Genomic DNA, 21481 nt, shown 5'->3' with positions numbered 1-21481 from the left:
GCCCTAAAAAGAGCTCAGCAAGTCCTCACACCAAAGGTGCTAGTCCTCCCTGAATTCCCATACACCCCAGAAGAGATATTTACAGCCTATAAAAATATTTTTTAAAGTTATCATATAATTACTCATGATGTTTTCCTTCTATCTTTAACAGCATATAATCTCCAGACTTGGGAGAAGAAAAAAACAACTCCCTCTGCAGGCACTCTGATACCTTTTGCAATCTACTACAGCTCTCAGAGGCAGTATACTGTATATGGTACAACAGCTGGAAAGAGTGCTGGGTTTGGGGTTGTTAGAGACCCAAGTCTGAATCCTACTTCTTACACTTTCTAGTACAAAGCCAGAAGCATGTCCCTTAACCTTGCTGACTTTCAATTTCCGCAATAGTAACACGGGGATAGTAATAGCTATGGTACCTGAGCTGTATTCTGAATTGTTGCGAAAAAAAAATAACATGTAAAAGCTTTATTAATATATATATACACATATACTATATAATATAATGTTTATATAATAAATGCCCTATATAAATGTCAATTATAAAAATATCTATTAGCTTGAAATTTGTACCTATTCAATTCTTGCTTAGATAATAAGGCATTTCCAATGCCTCCTTTAAAAAAAAAGTCTGAAATCAAATTGGGGAAAGCCTGAAGCTTTGAAAAAAAGCCTACTTTTTGAGCATTTCAAGGGATTTGGTTCACAATATATAAGAACCTACCATGTGAATTTTTCTTAAAGATAGAACCATTTCTCTCAAAATTGTGTAATTTATTTTTATGAAAGTAGACCACTAATTAGGCTTAGGTCTTGAACTCTTTCTTGCCAAAAACTCTGCAAGGTAAAATAGTAAGAGAATAATAGCATTTTTTTTTTTTTTGGCTTTTTGGAGGGCAACTGGGGTTGTGACTTGCCCAAAGTCACATAGCTAGTATGTCAAGTGTCTGAGACCAAATTTGAACTCGGGTCCTCCTGACTCCAGGGCCAGTGCTCTATTCACTGTGCTACCTAGCCACCTTAATAATACCATTCTTTAAACACACACACACACACACACACACACACACACAATTTGGTTAAAATTAGTTCCTTGAGAGCAGCAACTGTGTTTCACTTTTATCTCTGTATCCCCAGCACCTACTGCTGGTTTTCAGTGCACTGAATGATGTTTATTCAATCAAACAAAACTCTGCCAGAATACAATTGCAAAAAAGTTACAGGGGGATTTTTGTTTTGTTTTGTTTCTGCATCATTTTACGAAAGGAAAAAACCCTGTTTTGGAAAATAGCAAAGATAAAATTTTGGCTTAGAAGGTTTTTACATGTAGAAATTTATATACTTTGAAATATTAGTATATTGTCACTAAATACTTCTAGAACTTGTTAGACTATTGTTGTTTTCATAAATTAATTTATGACAATAAACTAAAAGCTACAAAATTTAACAGTATATGCCAATATTAAATTAAATCAGTAGAGGGCAGTATATGCCTAACCAGTATGGATATGTGCCTATATTCCTAACTAGTACCATTACGTGTCCATACATGCTGAGTCAGTCTCTAACACATAAAGAGGCTGTGTCATGTATAACCTATATCAGATTGCTCACCAGCTCTGGGGAAAGGGAAAGGGGGGTGGAATAGAATCCAGAACACGAAACAAAAAAAATGTAAAAAATTGTAATTGGGGAAAAAATTAAATATTATTTTAAAAAATAGGTTGTGCTCAAAAAATATACCTGAAGGATGGCTCTATGTAAACTAGCCACCACTCTCTTTGTATCTCAACTCCCTGTCTTCCACTGGCTTTCCCCAAAGTCTGGAATGCTCTCCCTCTTTACTTTTACCTGCTGGCTTCCTTCAATACTCAGTTCAAATCCCACCTTACAGTTGTGGTCTTTTCCAGTGTGCCGACACCCCCGCCCCCCGACCTGCTAGTGATGTCCCTGGGAGATAACTCCCGTTTACACTGTATATAACTTGAATGTTCATATCTGTTTGTACGTTGCGTCATCCTTCCCCATTAGAAAGCCAGCTTCTTGACAGTCTTTTTAAGGACTTAGTCCTTGACAAGGGCTGTTTTTGTCTTTCTTGGTCTCCCCAGTACTAAGCACAGTGACTAGAACATAATAAAGATTTAATATATACTTATTTAATGACAACCATTTAACTTCTCTGGACTCAGCTTTCTTATGTATAAAATGAGAGTATTGTATTAGATGACCTTGTAGACCCCTTTCAGTTCTAAAACAGATCCTATGAAATTTTTGAAAGTGCCTTTGCCACAACAATCAGGTATTAGAATAGCAAAGCAGCCAATACAATCAAATTCAACCCAAAGTCAAAACAAATTTTTATTGTGTCTATATGTACAATGCACTGTGTTAAGTGGACACTAAGGATAGAAAAAAAGCATATTACCTTCTACTAGAATGGATATATCTCACACATACACAAAAGTAAATACAAAGTAATTTCAGGAGAAGAGCACTCACAAATCAGAAAATCTTGAGGGGAGATATATCCTGAGCTGAACCTTAAAGGAAGCTAGGAATTCAAATACTACCAAGAGACCAAGGAGGAGGAGAACTGGAAAAAAGACTATTGAATCTGGTTGTTAGAGTTTCAATGGGGTTTGGGGTGGGGGAAATTGGAAGGATAGAGACCAAATTGCATAGGGTTGAGAGGAGAGCAAAGGCATTGTTTTTCCAAGTTCAGGGGTGATAAGGGAGAGAGATGGGCCAGTAGCTGGAGAAAAAAGAGCATGAGATCACAGATCTAGAGCTGGAGGGGGTTTCAAAAGCCATTTAGTTCAAACTCCGTATTTTACATATGAGGAAACAGAGAACCAAGGAAGCTAAGGGAGTCAAGTTTATTCAGGATTGAGAAGGCCTAAATATGTCTCTAGAAGCTAGGGGAGAAAGGTGAGAAACATTGACACCCCGCCAAAATCTATTTAACCTATAATATACCCGAGAGACCATCCTGTTCCTGTGACCAGCATAAAGGCAGGTAACAGTGCTTACAAGTTTGGCAGAATGCATAGAGTTGAGTGGTTTCATGTAGGACAGTATTCTTCTTCTCTGTGAAACATGATATTAAGTCATTTCCCAGGGTATGAGGTTGTAGCAGTGCACTGAAGGGGAGAAAAAGATTTGGAGCCATCCCTGCAGGAAATGAAGATTTATTATGTTTGATCAAGAGCTATCAACATGAATTCTAAAGTCCTAAGAATAATAGTAGGGAATAGGGGAAAAGAGGGAGACCATGAGTCCAGGTACCAGAATCATTAAGAAAATTCTAAGAGTGGTCAGTAGAGAATAGTTACAAGAATGAAAGGGGGAGAGATCCCGATTACCTGGGAACCCTCTTTCCTTATCTTTTTTTTATGAGAGGTTATAGTTGACATTTTACCAGAAGGGGCAGGAAAAGAGAAAGCTCTAAAATAAGGTGCTAGATTGAATGAAGTTGCAAAGTTGTTTATTTTTTACTAATGACTTCAAAATTTTAATTTGCTAATCGAAGCAAAAGAACTGTATATTCCAAAACTTGTGTATTTCTATTGATGTTGCCATTTCAAATTACTGTGACTAAATTTATATGAACTTTGATAATCTGAATACTCCATTTAAAACTTCTTTATTTTGTTCAAGTAAGAGAACAAAAAACTAATCTCAATTTCTTCTTGTTGTATAACTTTTGAGTTCATTTTATCACAGGATGCAAAAATTAACCTAACACTTGGAAAATGTTAAGTACTAGGATCTGAAAATTCAAAAACTAGACTCAGAATTTTTCCTTTTCCAGAATGATTAACAGTATTGTGGATAGGAAGTCCTAGCTGCCAGGGGAACCAGGGTTCAATTCTTGCCTCTAACATACATAGTGACTATACACCCCTGGAAAAATCATTTAATATTTCACTGCTTTACGTGGCTCTCTAAGTCTGTAAGTTGCAGAGATGGTAGTGATCTTCATTAGTAGAGGGAGTTTCCTCACTTGGGAATTCCTTATACCAATGGAATCATAGGTCTACTACCTACCCCTATCTCTGTCTCCCAGAAAGATCTTGAGTTTTTCAATGTGACTTAAATGACAGACTCACTAAATCCAAAGAGACCACCAATACCTGACTAGGGAATCTTATGTACTATATTTCTAGATTATTTTTAATAAAGTCCCAAAATTTTAAGTAAAAATCCATCCTAAGTGAGTGCTTTATAAACATTATCGCATTTGAGTTTCACAATACAACAAAATAAACACTATAAGTATGGATATTATCATCTCTATTTCACTAATAATTGAACTGAGGTTCAGAGAGGGTTAAGTGACTCACCCATGGCTATCTAACAAATGTCAGAGGTGAGATATGGACCCCAAGTATTCCTGACTCCAAGTTTGGCATTCTATCCATTTTGCCACACTACTACCCTATACAATCATATAGCAAGTACCTGAGCTTTTCTTTTTTCCCTCCCCTACACCTTTAACCCCCAAAAGGGCAGAGAAAGGAAGGAGAACAAATGCTCTTTCAGTGATTCTGTGGATTCAGGTGGTATTAAAAAAGCAACCAGCAAAGAATGCAGAAAGAACCACAAGGAAGAAGGAAGCTGAGTGTAGAAGATGGCAGTCATAAGCAAAGGCACAGCACAGTCTCAAAGACACAGCTTAAAAACTGGCATTGAGAAGTACCTGAGACAGTGACAGCGGCAAAGGTCAGATCAAGACTGAAGTTTCTAGGATACCACCTATTAGTATTCCTTTTTCAAGGACTATTAAGATGCAAGGAAGGTACCTGCAAGTTCAGTATGGAAAGAATGCAGCCTATAACCATTCTCTAGATGTCCTGTAAAAAAAATTGCTTGAAGTTCAAACACCTTGATAGACTTGCAGAATAATGAGTGTTTTGTAGAAGAAAAAGTGAAGAGCCCACACCCCCAAAGCAGGGCTAAAAAGCTAAATTTAGATGTTCTTGAGGAAAAGTCTGAAGGTGTCCAAGAGCATGACTATTGAAAAGCCCCATGATAGGAACTGAGGCAGCTAGGTGGTACAGTGGATAAAGAGCTGAACTTGGAGTTAGGAAGATCTAAGTTCAAATGTGTCCTCAGACACTTAGTAACTCTGTAACCCTGAGCAAGCCACTTATATCCTTTGTCTATCTCAATTTCCTCAACTGGAAAATGGAGACAATTATTTCACAGGGTTTTTGTGAGGATAGAATGAGATACCTGTAAAGCACTTGGCACAGGGACTGGCACACACAAGGTGCTAAATCAATGTTTGCTCCCTCCTTCCCTTGTAAGTAAAAGCATTTTTGGCCGTGGGTTACAATAATTACAACTCACATTTGTACATCCCTCTGAGGCTTGCAAAGTGTTTTGCTCAAAACACTGTGAGGCAGTAAGCATAAATATTATTAACCCCATTTTACAGATGAAGAAATTGAGGCTCTGAGAGGTTAAGTGATTTGCCCATCTACTCATTCTCCTTAGCTAATCAGATTCATTCTCATGACTTCAATTATTAACTAAGCAGATGGCTCCCAAATCTTCTGGCAGTTCTAGTAACTAAATCTCCCTGAATAAGAGTCAAGCAAGACTCTAGTAATACTGAATTCTTAGCTACAGAATATGGCATATGACATACCATATTACACAATGTGCCGGGATATTGTGATTCAGTCATTTTGGTCATGTCTGACTCTCTGTGACCCAATTTGGGGTTTTTCTTGGCAGAGATACTGGAGTAGTTTGCCATTTCCTACTCCAGGTCATTTTACAAATGAGGAAACTGAGGCAAACATGGTTAAGTGCCTTGTCCAGGGTTACACACCTAGTAAGTGTCCAAGGTCAGATTTGAACTCAGGAAGATGAGTTTTCCTGACTCCAAGTCCAACACTCTATCCACTAGCTATACCACCAGTATGTTAAGTATCCACAATATAAACTTTTTTGAAGAAATTTGTTTAACTAGGTAACCTATATTTTGTTTCAAACTGTATGGAAATAAGTCTTGAAAAGTTTATTTGTATTATGATCTGGGTGGAAAATAGACCTAAGTGAGGTAAGTAGGAATACTAGAGTGCTATTTCCAGAAAATGGTGACTGTATTCTCCAAACCAAAAATCAAGACACAATGGTATGACAAAAAAATTTTATTATTTGATCCCACTGCCACAATTGTTAATCTTTTATAACAGAGCATACACAGCAGGGTTTGTGAGCATCTGCTAAAGACACATAATCCAAGAATACCTAAAAGAGTTTTTATGAGTAACTTTTATGTTTCTTCAACCAGTTCTCCATTTTATGGCCCCTAAATATTTTATCATATTTACTAACTTGACTTATTCCATTATTATTTGCTAAAATATTAAATTTATTGGGCATTTTGATGGCTCATGGGGCTAACAGTCCAGAATATTTATTTGAAATTCTACAGTTAACAGAAAGTATATAACTCCTATTTAAAAAGCAATTCAGGAACCTTAAACCCTTACAGAACATTACCACAGCTAGTCAAGCTTAGAGCCTAAGAGTAGCAGTACATATATGGTAAAAAAAAAAAAAAAAGTTTGGAAAAATAAAACTGAAAAAGAGTTTATGCCAATTAGACTTAGAGGATTTGGAGTCATTTGAGGATAGAACAAATAACTGGTCTTGAAGCAACAGAAAGGTGCCAAAACCCTTCCCTGAATCTCTCCAGAGATAGAATAAATCCCTCCTTCCTCCACTTCTCACGCTCATCAGTACGAAGTAACATTTGAACCTAGAAACTATTTCCTGATGCTTGTTCATTACGTTTATGTTCCTTGGTAAATAGAAAGTAAACTGAATTGCCCTGCATTTTATTGCTCAACTATTATATTTTGATTTTAGTAAAAAAGATAAATTACTATATGTAAGATAGAGGTAGTTTCCTCACTTAATCATGCATTAAATCTACTGAAGTAATCGCACGAATTAAGTTATTAAGCATGTACTGTGTGCCAAACCCAGAGGATATAAAGAAAGGCAAAGAAAGCCCCTAATCTAAAGGACCTCACAATCTAATGAGTGGAAGAAAATGCCAACAACTATTTAAAAACAGAGACATACAAGACAAATTGGATAGACTCAACAGAGGGAAGGTACTAGAATTAAGGGGAATCAGGAAAGGCTTCACATAAAAGATAAGATTTTAGCTAAGGAAGGAAGTCAGGAGGCAAACAAGTAAGGGGAAAATTGCAGGCATTGGAAAGAGCCAAGAAAAATTTACAGAGTGAAGAGATGGAGTGTCTTATGTAAGAAAACAAGTCAGTGTCATTGAATCACAGAATACATGGAGAGGGCTAATGTTTAAGAAGACTGGAAAGGAAGGAAGGGTCCAGGACATGAAGGCTCTGAATGCCAAACACAGCATTTCATGTTTGATCCTGGATGTAATGCAGAGCCATTAAAATTTATTAAACAGTTCGGATCCCATCTCAGACACTTAACACACACACAAAAAAAACCTAGCCGTGCAACCTTGTGCAAGTTACTTAACTCCAATTGCCCTCTAAAAAGCAAAAAAAACAAAACAAAACACATAGAGATGGTCCAGTTTCCCAGCCATTCAGGGCTAGGTTTAAACAATGCAATAAAGTTTAAAAATAAATTTATTAAACAGGAGGATGACATGGTCAAATCTGCACTTTAAGGAGATCAATTCGACTATTAAGTAGAGGATGAGTAGAGACTTGAGGAAGGGAGACCAAACAAAAGTTTACTGCAATAGTACAGGCATGATGTGATGAGGGCCTATACCAGGATGCCAAAAGAGAGGAGGTGTATATAACAAATGTTACAAAGGCAGAAATAGGACCTCACAACTGATTAAATATGGGAAGAGAGAAAGAGTGATGAGTTAAGTCTGACACCTGGATCTTGAACTTGGATGACAGATGAGGGTGGTGCCCTCCACAGTAAAAGAAAATTCAGGAAAAGGGGATAGTTTGGAGGAAATGATAATGAGTTCATTTCCAGACATGTTGAGTTTAGGATGTCTATGGGACATCCAGTTCAACACATCCAATAAGTAGCTGGAGATATGAGTCTGGAAGTCAGGAAAAAAGTCAGAGCTGGATAAGTAGATCTGAGAATCTTCAGTCTAGAGATCATAATTGAATCCATGGGAGACGATGTAATCACCAAGCAAAATGATATAGTGGGAGAAGAGGGCCCATGATTGAGCCTTGGGAGACATCCACGATGACCAGATGTGATCAAGATGCTCTAGCAAAGGAGACTGTGAAGGACTCAGACAGGTAGGAGGACAAGGATGAATTGTCACAGAAACCTAGAGGGAAGAGTATTGAGAAGACAATGATTAACAGTATCAAAGAGTACAGAGAGGTCAAGAAAGTTGAGGACAGGGAAAAGGCCATTGGATATGGCACTTAAAGAGATCACTGGTAATTTCAGAGAGAAGTTTCAATTGAATGATAAAGGTCAGAAGCCAAACTCTAGAAAGCTAAAAAGAAAGTGGGGGAAAAAAAAAAAAGGAAGCACAAGAAGTAGTTACAGAAGGCCTTCTGAAGGACTTCAGTAACAGGAGGGAAAAGATATGGGATGTCCAACTGGTTAAGCTGGAAAGATCAAGTGAGGATTGCTCACCTGGCAACAACCATTACAGGTGATGGCAAACTACCTGGACAGTGTTTACAAGTCATTCTAGGGCTTGTCCAGCAGCTAGTACTCCTTTTAAATAACAAATATCACTTCATTTTTTTCTCTCAAAAAAAAAAACCACATAGCTACTATGTGTTCAACACTATACAGATAATGAAATATAAGAAATAGCTCCTATCCTCAAGGTTACATTCTAGTGGGGGAAACAAATCTGTTCTGTCCTGAGGGAAGGGAGGGAACAAACCTTTTATCTTATGACCTGATTTAGTGCTTCACCTTAAATTTTAGAAAAAAAATGATTACTAGTAATGTTTCCAATAAACTCTGCATATGTATAAACATGCAAGATGAAAAATACATTTATGTGTACTTTTTTTTTTTTTTTGCAAAACCCAGCTAACCCAGTTTCTAAGGATAAGTCTATGTCTCAATACATAACCTTGACCTAATGTCTCTGTTACTTCAAGTTACTGCTCAGGATTAAATATAAAGCACCCCTTCAAGACCCAACCAAAGGGAAGATATTTGTGGCTCCAGATCCATCCTAGTTAGATGTCTTAGGGATTGGAACTAGGCTTGTGATTTCATTACTTCTTAGATAAGGAAACTCTCTACCAATGCAACTTAGAGTCTTAAGGGTTTCCTAGTGCACTGAGAGGTTAAATGACTTGCACAGGGTCACAAAATCAGTATAAGTCAGAAGCAGAACTTAAACAAGCCAGGTTTCCTGAACCTGACACCAGGTCTCTACCATTCTGCCTCTCAGATTCCACCTTACCAGGGAATTTCCTTCTAAAGACCTGGATTGACATCAAACCATCTGAGGCTATATCGCAATTAATCCTTCTCCAAGTCACTAATTACCTCTAATAAACTCATCATCAGTCTTTTTATTTTGCTGCTTGTGCAGTTATGTTCTCACAACTTTAAAAACTGTTTGAGGCAACAGATCATTACAAGTATTTCACTTTCATGACTCACTAACTTCTGTATTAGTTCAAATGAAGGGATAACTCAACTAACTTGGAATGATTAAAAAAAAAATAGTATAGTAACCCACCAAATCGGCCTTCTAACCAAAAGAACACCCCTTTCCACCCATCAAGGAAGGAATTTCACCTATGACCCAATTAGCCTCTCAAAGTCTGGCTGACTGATGCTCCTCATTTCAAATGAGCAAGCACAGTTGCAATTGGTATATTTTCCAGAATAGACTGAAGATTAATACAATACAGATTCATTTCAGCCTACTAGAGTGGGGAAGACAATTTTACAAAAAAACCTTCCTCTGCAGAACTCAAAATTTTTTCATTTAAAAAAAATGAGTGTCATGCACTTTTAAAGTATTTTTAAATAGAACAGTATTAAGATTCTTCCCATTTCTTCCATATTTCAAAACTGTTTTGCTATTTAAAAGCCCCATCAAATTTTTCACACTATCCACCTGAAAGTAACAGTCTAAAGTAATTGCAGTTCACTGTGATACAGCGAAGAAAAGATGGATTTCAAATCTAATTACCTTGGTTCAGGTTCCAGCTCTGCCATTTACTTGTATGGCCTTGGGAAAGTCAAGTGGCCTTTTCAGGCCTCAAGTTACTCCTAAAGTGAGGGAGTCAGTCTAGATAAATCTTTAAGTCTCTCCCAGGTCTGTATCCAAGATTTATGATCTTGCTAGAACAAGCAACAGACGAATTTATTTTAAGGGATGATGCAATCATCTTGTCAAACTAGTTCTATAGTCTAAAGGGTTTGGAAATGATCTCTAGATATCCCTCTCATCTACTATTCTCCTTTGCTAATTTCATTTATTCCCATGGCTTTAACTTACTTCTAAACAACTCGCTCCCAAACACTTATCTCCAGACCTCACCTACCTGCTGACTTCTAATCCTGCATTCTGAACTCCCTGGTAAAATCTCCACCTGTATGTTACAAGCCCTTAAACTCAACAAGCCCCAAACTGATCATTTTCCCTGCCAACTGCCCATCTTCCTACCTGTCATATTTCTACTAAAGGTCATGCCATTTCTCAATCACCCAGACACAAAAATCTAATTTTCCCAACTCCTTAATCACTTGTCCAGTCCTACACATACCATTGTATTTACTCTTTCCTCTACATTCTTACTGCCACCCCTCTAGTTCAAAACCTCATTAATCTGGAATACTATAATAGTCTCTGTTTCTAGTATCTTCTCCTTTCAATTAATCCTTCAGTTTCCATTTTTTTCTAATTCAAAAATATAACAATGTCGTTCCCCAGTTCAAAGGCCTTAAATGCCTTCCCCCACTGTATAGAGGATAAAACATAAACTCTATTCTAGCATTCTTTGTCTAGACTTCCACAACCCGATCCCCATTATCACATTCTACCAAATAGTATATTTGTGTAAAAATCTTATTCTCCTCTCCCCCCATTACATTTTAAACCTCTAAAAAATGGAACTTTTTTTTTTTTTTGCATTCTCAGGGACTGATACATCACAGGTAGTTAATGTTTGATGAATAGCTGCAAATATTTGAGAGCGGCTCCAATAACAAATGAAGTACATATAACTTCCACCAGTTACCAAAGTTTCTTCTGAAAGGCAGGGATTTCAGAACGGCGGGGCAAGTTTAATAAACTTGGTACTCCGCCCCCACCCCACCCTCATCTGGCAGGGTGTTGCACAAACAGTGGGTATTTAATGTTAGTTGAATTCAGTAATTTGTTTAAGTATTCATTTTGGGTTTTCCTCGACTTGCCCTCTATTTTGTCTTCACTTGGCTCTGAAAATATGTGTAACTATCTGATAGGAAGGGAAGGTCTGGGTGCCAAGGCAGAACGGTGATTAAAACGCTGAAAACTAAGGTGCTTGGAGAGGACTAGGGATGGAGAGACTGAAGGAGAGAAGAGAGGGGGAGTAAGAGAGGAATAGGAAGGGAAGAGGGAAGGAGAGGGGAGAAGGAGATGCAGAGGAAGGAGAGGAAGGGGGAGGGGGAGAGAACGGGGGAAAGAGAGGAGAGAGGAGAAGAAACGGGGGGAGGAAAAGGGGGAAGGGGTGGAGAAGAAAATAACGCAGGGCTAGGCTGGAGCGAAGAAGGGGGTGGAGGGCGGGGTCTGGGGAATAAAGTGGTGCGGGTGCCTAAGACCAGGCCGAAGGCAGTGAAGTGTCCAAGCCGGGCGATAACGCTCGCCCTTCCTCAGTCACCTCTCAGCTGCTGGGACGCGTGGCTCGGCCACTCACCTGGACACCGGCCTAAGCACCTCCGAAAGCCCCATGCTGAGAACAGTTAGCACCGACACTCAGAGCCCCGAACGCGCTAAGTGATCACGTCACCCCGAGGCGCCGGAGAAGAATGAGGTTGTAGCCGGGGCAATAGAGAAGCCCGGTCCTCCAAGGAGCCTAGAGCGGCCCTCCGTGAGCTCTTCTGCCTGGGTACAGGAGGTGATGTGCGAAGAAGGCCCCAAGTCACAGGAAATGCGTGCGAGAGAGGGCGGGGCAGGGCGTGACGTCACGCAGGGAGGGGTTTGGCTTGCTTGGGTTGAACCTTGCTCAGTTATTTGGGCGGCAGGTCTCCAGTATCGGAAAAGCGCTTTGAAAATCTTTTTGCGTGATTTGCTGCAGGACTGAAATGTCAGAGGGGGACCCCTCTCTCCCCAGTGCAGTTTAGACACTGCCTCCATATTCAGTTTTCTTGCAAGAGTCCCACATCCCCAAATATTTATCTTCGTCTTTCAAAATTTCAAAGTAGTATTACTGCTATTGCTTTTTAATAACAATTTGCTTATAATATTAATACCAAAAATTAAAATGTTATTCATTAAACAAACATTAAGTGCCTGCTTTGTACCAAACAGTTTGTTAATCTTGGAGAATACAATAACATAAATGAAATAGTTTCTTCAAAGAGCTTGCTTTCTGGTTAGAGGGAAAACGATATATAGTAGAAAAATGAAATACAAAATACATACAAAGTAATCTTTTCAGAAGAGGCAGTAGCAAGTGGGGGCTCAAGATAGGATTGCTTTAGGAAGGTAGTACTTGAGCTGAGCTGCCTTATTTGATATGAAAATAGTCAATTTATGTGAGTATGTGTGGGGGAGGGTAATAGTGCCGATGATGATGATGATGACTGATGATGACGACTAAGACAAGGACAGCTTTACCAAAATACACTGTTTTGGTTCAGTGTATCAGAGTCTTTCTAATCATTCAAATTTGCATTCTTGGATTCACACTCAACTCTTCACTCTCCTTTGTTAGGAAGATGCAAAGTCCCATGAATTGTTTTCTCCACAACACCCTACATCCATCCTCTTCTCAGGAATCATTATAGGTTCATCACCATTATTCAGGTACTCATCCACTCTGCCTGAGACTATGGCAACAGTTTCTAACTGGTTTCTCCATTTCCAGTCTCTCCTCTATTAAACTCATCCTCCACATAGCTGCCAAATTAAATTGTCCTAAAATAAAGATCTGATCATGTCATCCCTAAAAAGAAGGTATTAGATTAGATGACCCCTAAGGTCTTTTCTTAGGACTCTACAATCCTATTCAAAATCTTCAATTGTTGTCTAGTTCCTTAAGGATAAATAAAAATACCTAACATTGGGTTTTAAAATACATGCTTTTTCTTATTATTTTTTGTAGCTCTTATAAACTCTGAAAATCTTTATCCCATTTCCCACTTCTACTGACAAATCAGGTGGGTTCACCAGAGCAAGGCTACATCTCCCCTTCAGGATTCCAGAGGCACCTATGCACCTAGAAGACCTGAGTTCAAATCTAACCTCGGACCTTTACTAGTCCTATGACCCTGGGCAAGTCACTTAAACTCTCAGTTCCCTCATCTGTAAATTGGAAATAAAAATAGCACCTGCCTCCTAAGGTTATTGTGAGGATCAAATGAAATAACAATTGTAAAGTGCTTAGCACAGTGTCTGGCATATAGGAAGCTCTATGTAAATGCTAACTATTATTATTCTAGAGGAACTCCTGAGAGGTTATGGTTCTTCTCTAAAGAATCATTTTGAGGTCCCATTCCAGTGTGTTCATTCCAAAATCAATCACCAGTTATGGTTAATATCTCCCTAACATCGTTGATTGACACAAAGATTAGTGTCATAGTATCATTTAATATCAATTAGTTTTTACAAAGGGATATTTACCAAGAATATAACAACAAAAATAGAAGTACAAACATCTACCTCTAACATCAAGGAGCCCACTCACTCCTATACTACCTCAATTCTGGGGGAGAATAGGTTCAAACTTAAAGTAGTTGCAATAAAGCATTCACCCCCACCAGCTTCTTTTCTGAATGTAGCTTTGACTGACTGACAGAGTCCATTTCATGCTTATGGGACCTGGCATCTTGGCTTATGGGGTCAATCCACAGCTAGACTGGATTACTGCTAACTGGGGCTATAGTGGACTTGGCTTAGTCTGAAAACTCTGGCATAGATTCAACTTCCTGGATATCTATTGGCTCAAACCTTTCAAAGCTCTCAAGGTCACAACCTAGTCCATTCCATCTCCAATATTCCTTCACCTAGGGCATGAAAGAATAGGCACAACACAAACAGAAGCAGGGACATGTATTGTGACTCCAAATAGACCTGGAGTAGGCCAATGGTGCCGGTGTGCCAGGTACAGGTGAGAGAGCCTAAGGTCTACCCCTTGCTTTGGGACCCACAGCAGCTTGCCCCCTCTCGAGAGGAAAGAAAGGCAAAGTTGCCACCTTGGTAGTCTTTTTTCTTTTTCTTTTTCTTTTTTTTGCATTGTCAGTTCCAGCTCAATAGCCAATCCAAAATCTGTTTCTTTATCACATGGTTAACAAACCAGAAACAGGCATATCTGAGCATGCTCTGAGGCAGAGAGCAAAAATCCCCACTACATATCATCATGCATTTTCAAAAGGAAGCTGATCAAACCTCTCCATGTGGTTTGGCAGCAGGCAGAGCATGCTCTGGGGACAGGGCTGCCATTGGCTAGTGTCCCATTATGGATCCCAGTCATTTCCAAACATAATCCCCATCACCTGTTGTAGCGGCAAGCACCCCAAGCGTCCTCAGGGTTCCTTCCACCACAGGTTCTTGGATCTGCTTTGATAAAGGAAAGCAACTCAAAATGGGTTAACAAGCTTACTTTAATCAGTCAGACATATATCGTTTGCCTTGTTCAGGGGAAAAGGTCAGCACCCCGAACTTCAAAGTACACAGACAGAATTATCAAGACAGAAACAGATCTAGTAGACAGATTTCAAACTGTCCAACCATTACACCCATACCCAGTCAACATCTGGGTTTCCACATCTGGGTTTTTCAAAAAGGGGGGGGGGGCGGCCCTGGACAGCGGCTTCCCAGAACCTATATCAAATCACAGAACACTTCTCAAAGTGAGCCCCCCAAAACAAAGCCTCACATCAGGGCTTATATAGCCTTCTCCTGGCTCAGAGAATGTAACAACCTTATTGACCCACTGGCCAATCAAAAAGTATCTACTGAAAAACAAGCCTCCCACCCCAGGCTTCAGGTGCACTTTAGCCTAGGGGCAGGGAAGATCTTCCAAATCTGCATTCCCATTACACCTGTCTGCCTGTATGTCTCTCAGCTAGCATTCAAAGCTTTTCACAATCTGATTCCATCTTTCCAGATTTATTTCACGTTGTTCCCTTTCACACACAGTCTACAATAGAGACAGTAATGGAATCAGGAAGACCTGGTTTCAAGTCTTGCTTCTGACATTCACTAGCTACATGACTTTGGTTAGTACTTAATCTCTCTAAGCCTCGGTGTCCTCATCTGTAAAATGAGGAGTGGGACTCAATGACCTCAGAGATCCTTCTCAGCTCTAAAGCAATGATCCTGTAATCTGCATACCAGTCAAAATGTCCCATTTTGTTCCCAGAATTTGTAAATCCTTCTCCCTATGTACGTTTGCATAAGATGTTCCCCAGTCTTGGCCTATGGCTTTCTCCCACTTCTGCCTCTTAGAATCCTTAGCTTCCTTCAATGCTTGGCTCAGTTGTCACTCATAGAAAGCTTTTTCAGACTCTCCTACTTCTTAATACTTTCTCCCTCACTCCTCACACTGTCACTGTAAAGAAGCAAAGGCATCAGTGGGAACTATGTGCAATAAAGCACAGGGTGCCTCACCTAGAAAAGGTATGATGGATAGCCCCAGCTCTGTAGAGCACACCCTGCAGGCAAATGGTATTGCCAGGTTCAGCCCAGGTGTCTTTGACGATTTATCTTAGGTCTAAGGATATGTATATGCAACTAGACCTCTTACCCTATAGCTTCTGTTTATGGAAACTTGTCCTTACTTATGGGTGTGATATTAGTATGCTCCCCATGCTTATGGGGACTTCCATATGGGAGCAGCCTCTGTTCTTCCTTCCCCTCAGTCTGTGATGAAACAAAATGTGTCTCCTGTCAGTCAGTCTGGAGACATTAAGAAAAGCAAAAACAGTTCTCCCTCTCCAGAAACCGAAATCTAAAAGAGATAGCATGCAAACAGCCATGGACAAACAAGATATATACAGCATAAATTGAAGATGAAACAACAGAGGAAAGGCTCTAGCATTAAGGGGGATCGGGAAAGGCTTCTTGTAGAACATAGGATTTTAGGTGGGACTTGAAGGAAGCCAGGGAAGCCTGGAGGAAGAGTATTACCGGTATGGGGAACAGCCAGAGAAAATTCCCCGTCTAGAGATGACATCTTGTTTGAAGAATAGCAAACAGGCCATTCTCCTGTCTTTCCTAGACATTAGAACCTCTTCCTGAGTCTTTGCCAGCCACCATCATTAATCACAACAAAAAAGGATTTGGTGGCTGCTTGATTTTCTTTCTTAATAATATAGCACCCATTCTAATACTCTATCTCTTCTTCTGCTTCTTCCAGAAACCTCCACAGCCAAGTTCAAAGAGAGATTGCCAAATTGGTCAGTTCTGCCATAGTGTCCACTTGAAGTTCCCAACTCAATCTGGTCTGACAAGGCTGTGAACTGACAGTTATGTAATGTATAGACTTGACTGTTTACAAGTTGCATGCCCAGTCAAATGTAGGCTCCTTGAGGACAAGGACTACTTGACTATTTTTTTGTTTTAGTTTTTGTCTCCCTAATGCCTCTTCATATTTGGCTCCTTAATAAATATTTTATCAAATTAGCTCTAAATCCATTTATTGTTATGTTTGAAACTTAATTATCCCCATAACAGTACCTGACCATTTCATTCTGGACCACCCCCTTACCAGAGGAATGTTCTATCTACATCCAAAATCCACCCACCAGAAACAAACTTTCCAACTATCTTTCTTACAATACAAAGGTCACTATGTTACCAGGAAGAAGTTGTTCACTGAACAATTTCCACAGCATGGAAAGGCAATTAAGCTTAAGTGGGTTCTTTCCTCCCCAGCTAACAATTTGAAGATTCCCCTCCACCCCCCAAATTTTTACATTAGTCATATAAATCAAAGCTTATTTTTCTGACCAGTGTCTTATCCAGTAGCTAAATACCTAGTGAATTAAAGATGAAAAAAGACAGCATCAGACCAAAACCACAAATTTCAATTGTTCTCTAGTTATTTCACATATCTTGGTTTTCTTCTCCTTTCTCCCAAATAAATTATAAACTCTTTTGGGACAAGAACCATGTCTAATAATGTAATAATAATAATAATGTAAATACATAATAAATGTGAGTGTTTCCTAGTGTATTGTTCATTGTGACTATTCAATAAATATTTGTTTATTGATTGGCTGAATTGTTAGTAGAATATAGGTTTAGAAAGCAGTGATTGCTAGATGGAAAGTCAGAAGAATGTGTTCAAATCCAAGCTCTGGCAATTACTAGCTCAGCTCTCTTCACAAAGTGAATGTTTAAAACAAAGAAAGCTAAATATATTTTCAAGACATTCTTTCCCTTACCTAGAGGAAAGACTTTGGGTTCCCCTGAGGGCATCCAAGAAGAAAAAGGAAATAGAGAATTGTAGTTGGAACTGTAGTCTGGGGTTTGTCTAGCAACAAAGCATCTATATACACCTAGTGTCATTGGCCCACACAGCCTTCCTCCCAAGTGTCTGCATCTGATGCTCATGAGAGCTACCTCTAAAAGGATTCCCATTCTTCCAGATCAATGACTTCTCACAGCTTTCTTCCTCCAGTTCATATCTTTTACAGCATCTCATTAGAGCTGTGTGCCTCCTCAAGTCCCCAGGAGACTAGTAAGTTGGGGTCATTCAGAGACCACCCAGGGCATAGCAGATAGTCCCCCAGCCAATGGCCAGATACCCTTATAATTCCAAGAACTCTGATGTTTGATAAAGGGATGACCGGGTATAGGTAAGTCTTTGTACTTTATTATCATATTAATATATCAGTTATCTTCCTCTTTTTTCCTGTTATTGCATCAGTTAGACAGGAGGGATGGGAACCAAATCTCCCCCAAGCTGTTGGAGAACCTTCCAAAATATGGATTCTGAAAAAAAAAAAAACCTCCCTTTTGCACCACTCTTCCTCCAGTTAAATATTTGCTGTTCCCAGCAAAGGGGAAACTTTTTGGAAAAATCCATATTTTCAATAATGGAAAGTTCTCCAATGATATGGAGTTAGAGAAGGCCCAAACTTTGTCCTGATAAGTGTCTTTTCCAATACCTCATAGTGAAAAAACTCAGCAAACTTTATGTGGAAATCTTTTTTTTCTTTTAAACAATCCTGAAATTTACATTCTTCCATGAAGGTCCAGGCCTATCATAGCTGATAGGGGTAAAGATTATACCCAATCCCAAATTCAATTTAACAAACATACATTTATAATTTTTTCATATAACTTGTCCAAATACTTCCAAAGGCCTGTCTCAGCACTTCTTAAACTGTGGGTCAGGACCCTATATGGGATCATGTAACTCAATGTGGGGGTTGCAAAAAATTTGACAACAGTAAAAGGTTTCTGAGTGTGCAAAAACCAAAAATTAATTCCAAATTAAACACATAATAAATCTGAGGTGTCTGTGGCAGCACTTGGCCATGTTGCCCATGGTGCATCATGCAATTTCACTTCAGCCTTGGTTTTAAACACACATATGTACTTTGCACTGCCCATGCTATCATACCACACAACACCTGCTACCAGAAACACCTCAGCTCAAATTTGTATGTTATGAATTGCAATGTTTTTAGTGTATATACAAAATCATTAAATGAATTTTGGCTTGGGATTAGGACAAGAGTTCCAAAAATTTCTGAAATGATCCTAAACATACTTCTGCCATTTAGTATTATGTATTTATGCAAAGTGGTGTTCTCAGCATTAACAAGTAGAAAATCAAACTACCAATCAACTCTGAAAAATATTGAAGATACTCTATGTCCTGCAGTATCAAATATTGTGCCCAAGATTTAATTTTTTATGTAAAAGTAAGTAAGCAATCTATCTCATTAGTATGAAAATTTGCTTTTGTCTTTAATAAATGATAAAATTACATGTATGCCAAAGAATTGTTTAAAAATAAATTTCTTTATGATTTATTAGTGTTTGGTTTGTCTACCTATCCTATATACTTACATACCTAGGGCCATGTAAAAATTTTGGGGGCAAAAAGGAGCTGTAAATGGAAAAAGTTAAAGAATCCCTGGCCTATCTAACCCAAGAACAATAAATAAAAGAAAATGGAGGGGGGAAAAAATCAAGCTTCCCCCAGAGGGAAGTATGGTACCAGTGGGGCTCCCAACAGGGGATAGGGGATCTGGGGTTAAGGGTAAGAAAGTCAACTGGCCTGGGTCTTCCTCTGGATGCTTACAACATCTAGAACAGGGATGGGATCTTAAGACCACATGTGACCCTCTAGGTCCTCAAGTGTGAGCCTTGACTGAAATTTGGGTTTAGTCAAAGGGCTGTACTTGAGGACCTAGAGAACCACATGTGACCTTCAGGCCACAGTCTCCCCACCCCTGAGAGAATCCCAAATTCTCAGAATATATCCTTGCAACATACAGGGTAATAATCTAAATGGAAATTGGAACTCACCCCTAATTAAGACAAGTAAGCTAGTTTAAAAAAGAAAACATATTAAGAAATCACCCCAAAGTAATGTGGTACTCCAAAAAGAGAGTATTTGAGGCTGATTGTTCAGCATTTCTTCTTCCAGCTTCCATAGGAGAAAATTATGGGAGGAGAGGGAGAAGAGAGAAGAAAATTAGGTGACTTACAGGGTTTAGTGTAGTGAAGGCAATACAAAATTGAATTTGAGGAGGAAATATTTAGCAAAATTTGATAGACACTGAAGAAATTTGAAGAACAATCTCTAAGTTTTTAAAAAATAATATTTGATTTTCCCCCAATTACATGTAAAAACAATTTCTAACATTTATTAAGTTTTTTTAGTTTTTTTTGTTTTCAGTTTCAAATTCTGTCTGTCCCTCCTCCCCTCCCTAACCCCCAAGATTGTATATCTTATGTATAACCTATATAATCTGATATAGGTTATACATGTGTAATTACGTAAAATGTTCCATATTAGTCCTTTTGTGGAAGAATACTTGAAAAAGAAAGGAAGGAAGGAAGGAAGGAAGGAAGGAAGGAAGGAAGGAAGGAAGGAAGGAAGGAAGGAAGGAAGGAAGGAAGGAAAGAAGGAAGGAAGGAAGGAAGGAAGGAAGGAAGGAAGGAAGGAAGGAAGGAAGGAAGGAAGGAAGGAAGGAAGGAAGGAAAAGAAAGAAAGAGTATGCTTCAATCAGTATTTAAGCACCATTAATTCTTTCTCTGGAAGTGGATAGCATTTTTCATCATGAGTTCTTTGGCATTGTCTTGGATCATTTTATTGATGAGAATAGCTAAGTCATTCAAAGTTGCTCATTGTACAATATTGCTGTTAGTGTATAGTGTTCTCCTGGTTCTGCTCACTCCACTCTATCAGTTCATACAAATCTTTCCAGGTTTCTCTGAAATCATCCTGCTTGTCATTCCTTATAGCACAATAATATTCCATTACAATTATATACCACAACTTGTAAACCTTCCCCATTAATGGGCACCCTTCAATTTCTAGTTCTTAGCCAGCACAAAAAAAAGAGCTGCTATAAATATTTTTCTCCCTCCCTTTTAAAAAGTCCCTTTAGAATACATACCTCATAGTGCTATAGTTGGATCAAAGGGTATGCACATTTTTATAGCCCTTTGAGCATAGTTCCAAATTGCTCTCTAGAATGGTTGGATCAGTTCATAATTCCATGAACAGTGCATTAGTGTCCAAATTTTTGCAAATCCCCTCCAACATTTTTTATTTTATTTTCTGTCATATTAGTCAATCTGATAACTATGAAGTGGTACCTCAGAGATGTTCTAACTTGCATTTTTCTAGTCAATAGTTATTTTGAGCATTTTTCCATATGACTATATGGACATATAATCTCTAAGCTTTTATACTGGTGCTGATTATACTTCTGATTTGCAAAAGAAACAATATTAATTGAGGAACCCATAAGAGGATTAATGTGGATAAAGTAGTATTAGAGAGTTGAACCTGAAGAAGTAGACATAAGGAGAAAGAGAAGATAGTTGGCAAGACAAAGTGAGGCAAGGGAAAGTAAGAAAAGGCAAGTAGAACAGAGGAAAGAGCAAATGGGGGGGGGGCGGTTGGAATGGTTATTAAAAAAAGTTTTAACTTTTAAAATTAATAATTGGCTGTAAAAAGTTTTAATTAGGGATTCAAGTTTGATATGTAACTAACGCCCACAAGTAGTTTTAAGAAACAAAGATGAAAACCACAAACATTATGGATAATAGGGGAAATTATAGTTACTTTCATGGAGTGTATGATGTTTGTATTTCTGCTAC

At 38.7% G+C, this 21481-nt stretch overlaps 1 protein-coding gene across 4 annotated transcripts in view; it reads right to left on the bottom strand.

Annotated features, from left to right (window-relative positions):
• The window catches only part of HIBCH (3-hydroxyisobutyryl-CoA hydrolase), a 107487-nt gene extending 95380 nt beyond the window's left edge, over positions 1-12107 (bottom strand). Inside the window, exon 1 of one of the 4 annotated variants that reach the window (XM_069070223.1) lies at positions 11883-12107. In XM_069070223.1, the coding sequence (XP_068926324.1) occupies positions 11883-11917 (35 nt within the window). In that variant the 5' untranslated portion in view covers positions 11918-12107. Of the gene's footprint in view, positions 1-10174; positions 10349-11882 lie in introns of those variants that run through there. The other 3 variants (XM_069070222.1, XM_069070220.1, XM_069070221.1) reach the window with 3 other exon arrangements.
• Positions 12108-21481: the final 9374 nt, after the last annotated feature.

Source organism: Petaurus breviceps, unplaced genomic scaffold (assembly GCF_028583685.1).
Source record: "Petaurus breviceps papuanus isolate PSGF00001 unplaced genomic scaffold, PetGlider_PUasm1.0 90804, whole genome shotgun sequence".
NCBI classification, from domain to species: domain Eukaryota; kingdom Metazoa; phylum Chordata; class Mammalia; order Diprotodontia; family Petauridae; genus Petaurus; species Petaurus breviceps.
The sequence above is the reverse complement of the archived record's forward strand: the minus strand, read 5'-3'. Positions and strand labels throughout refer to the sequence as shown.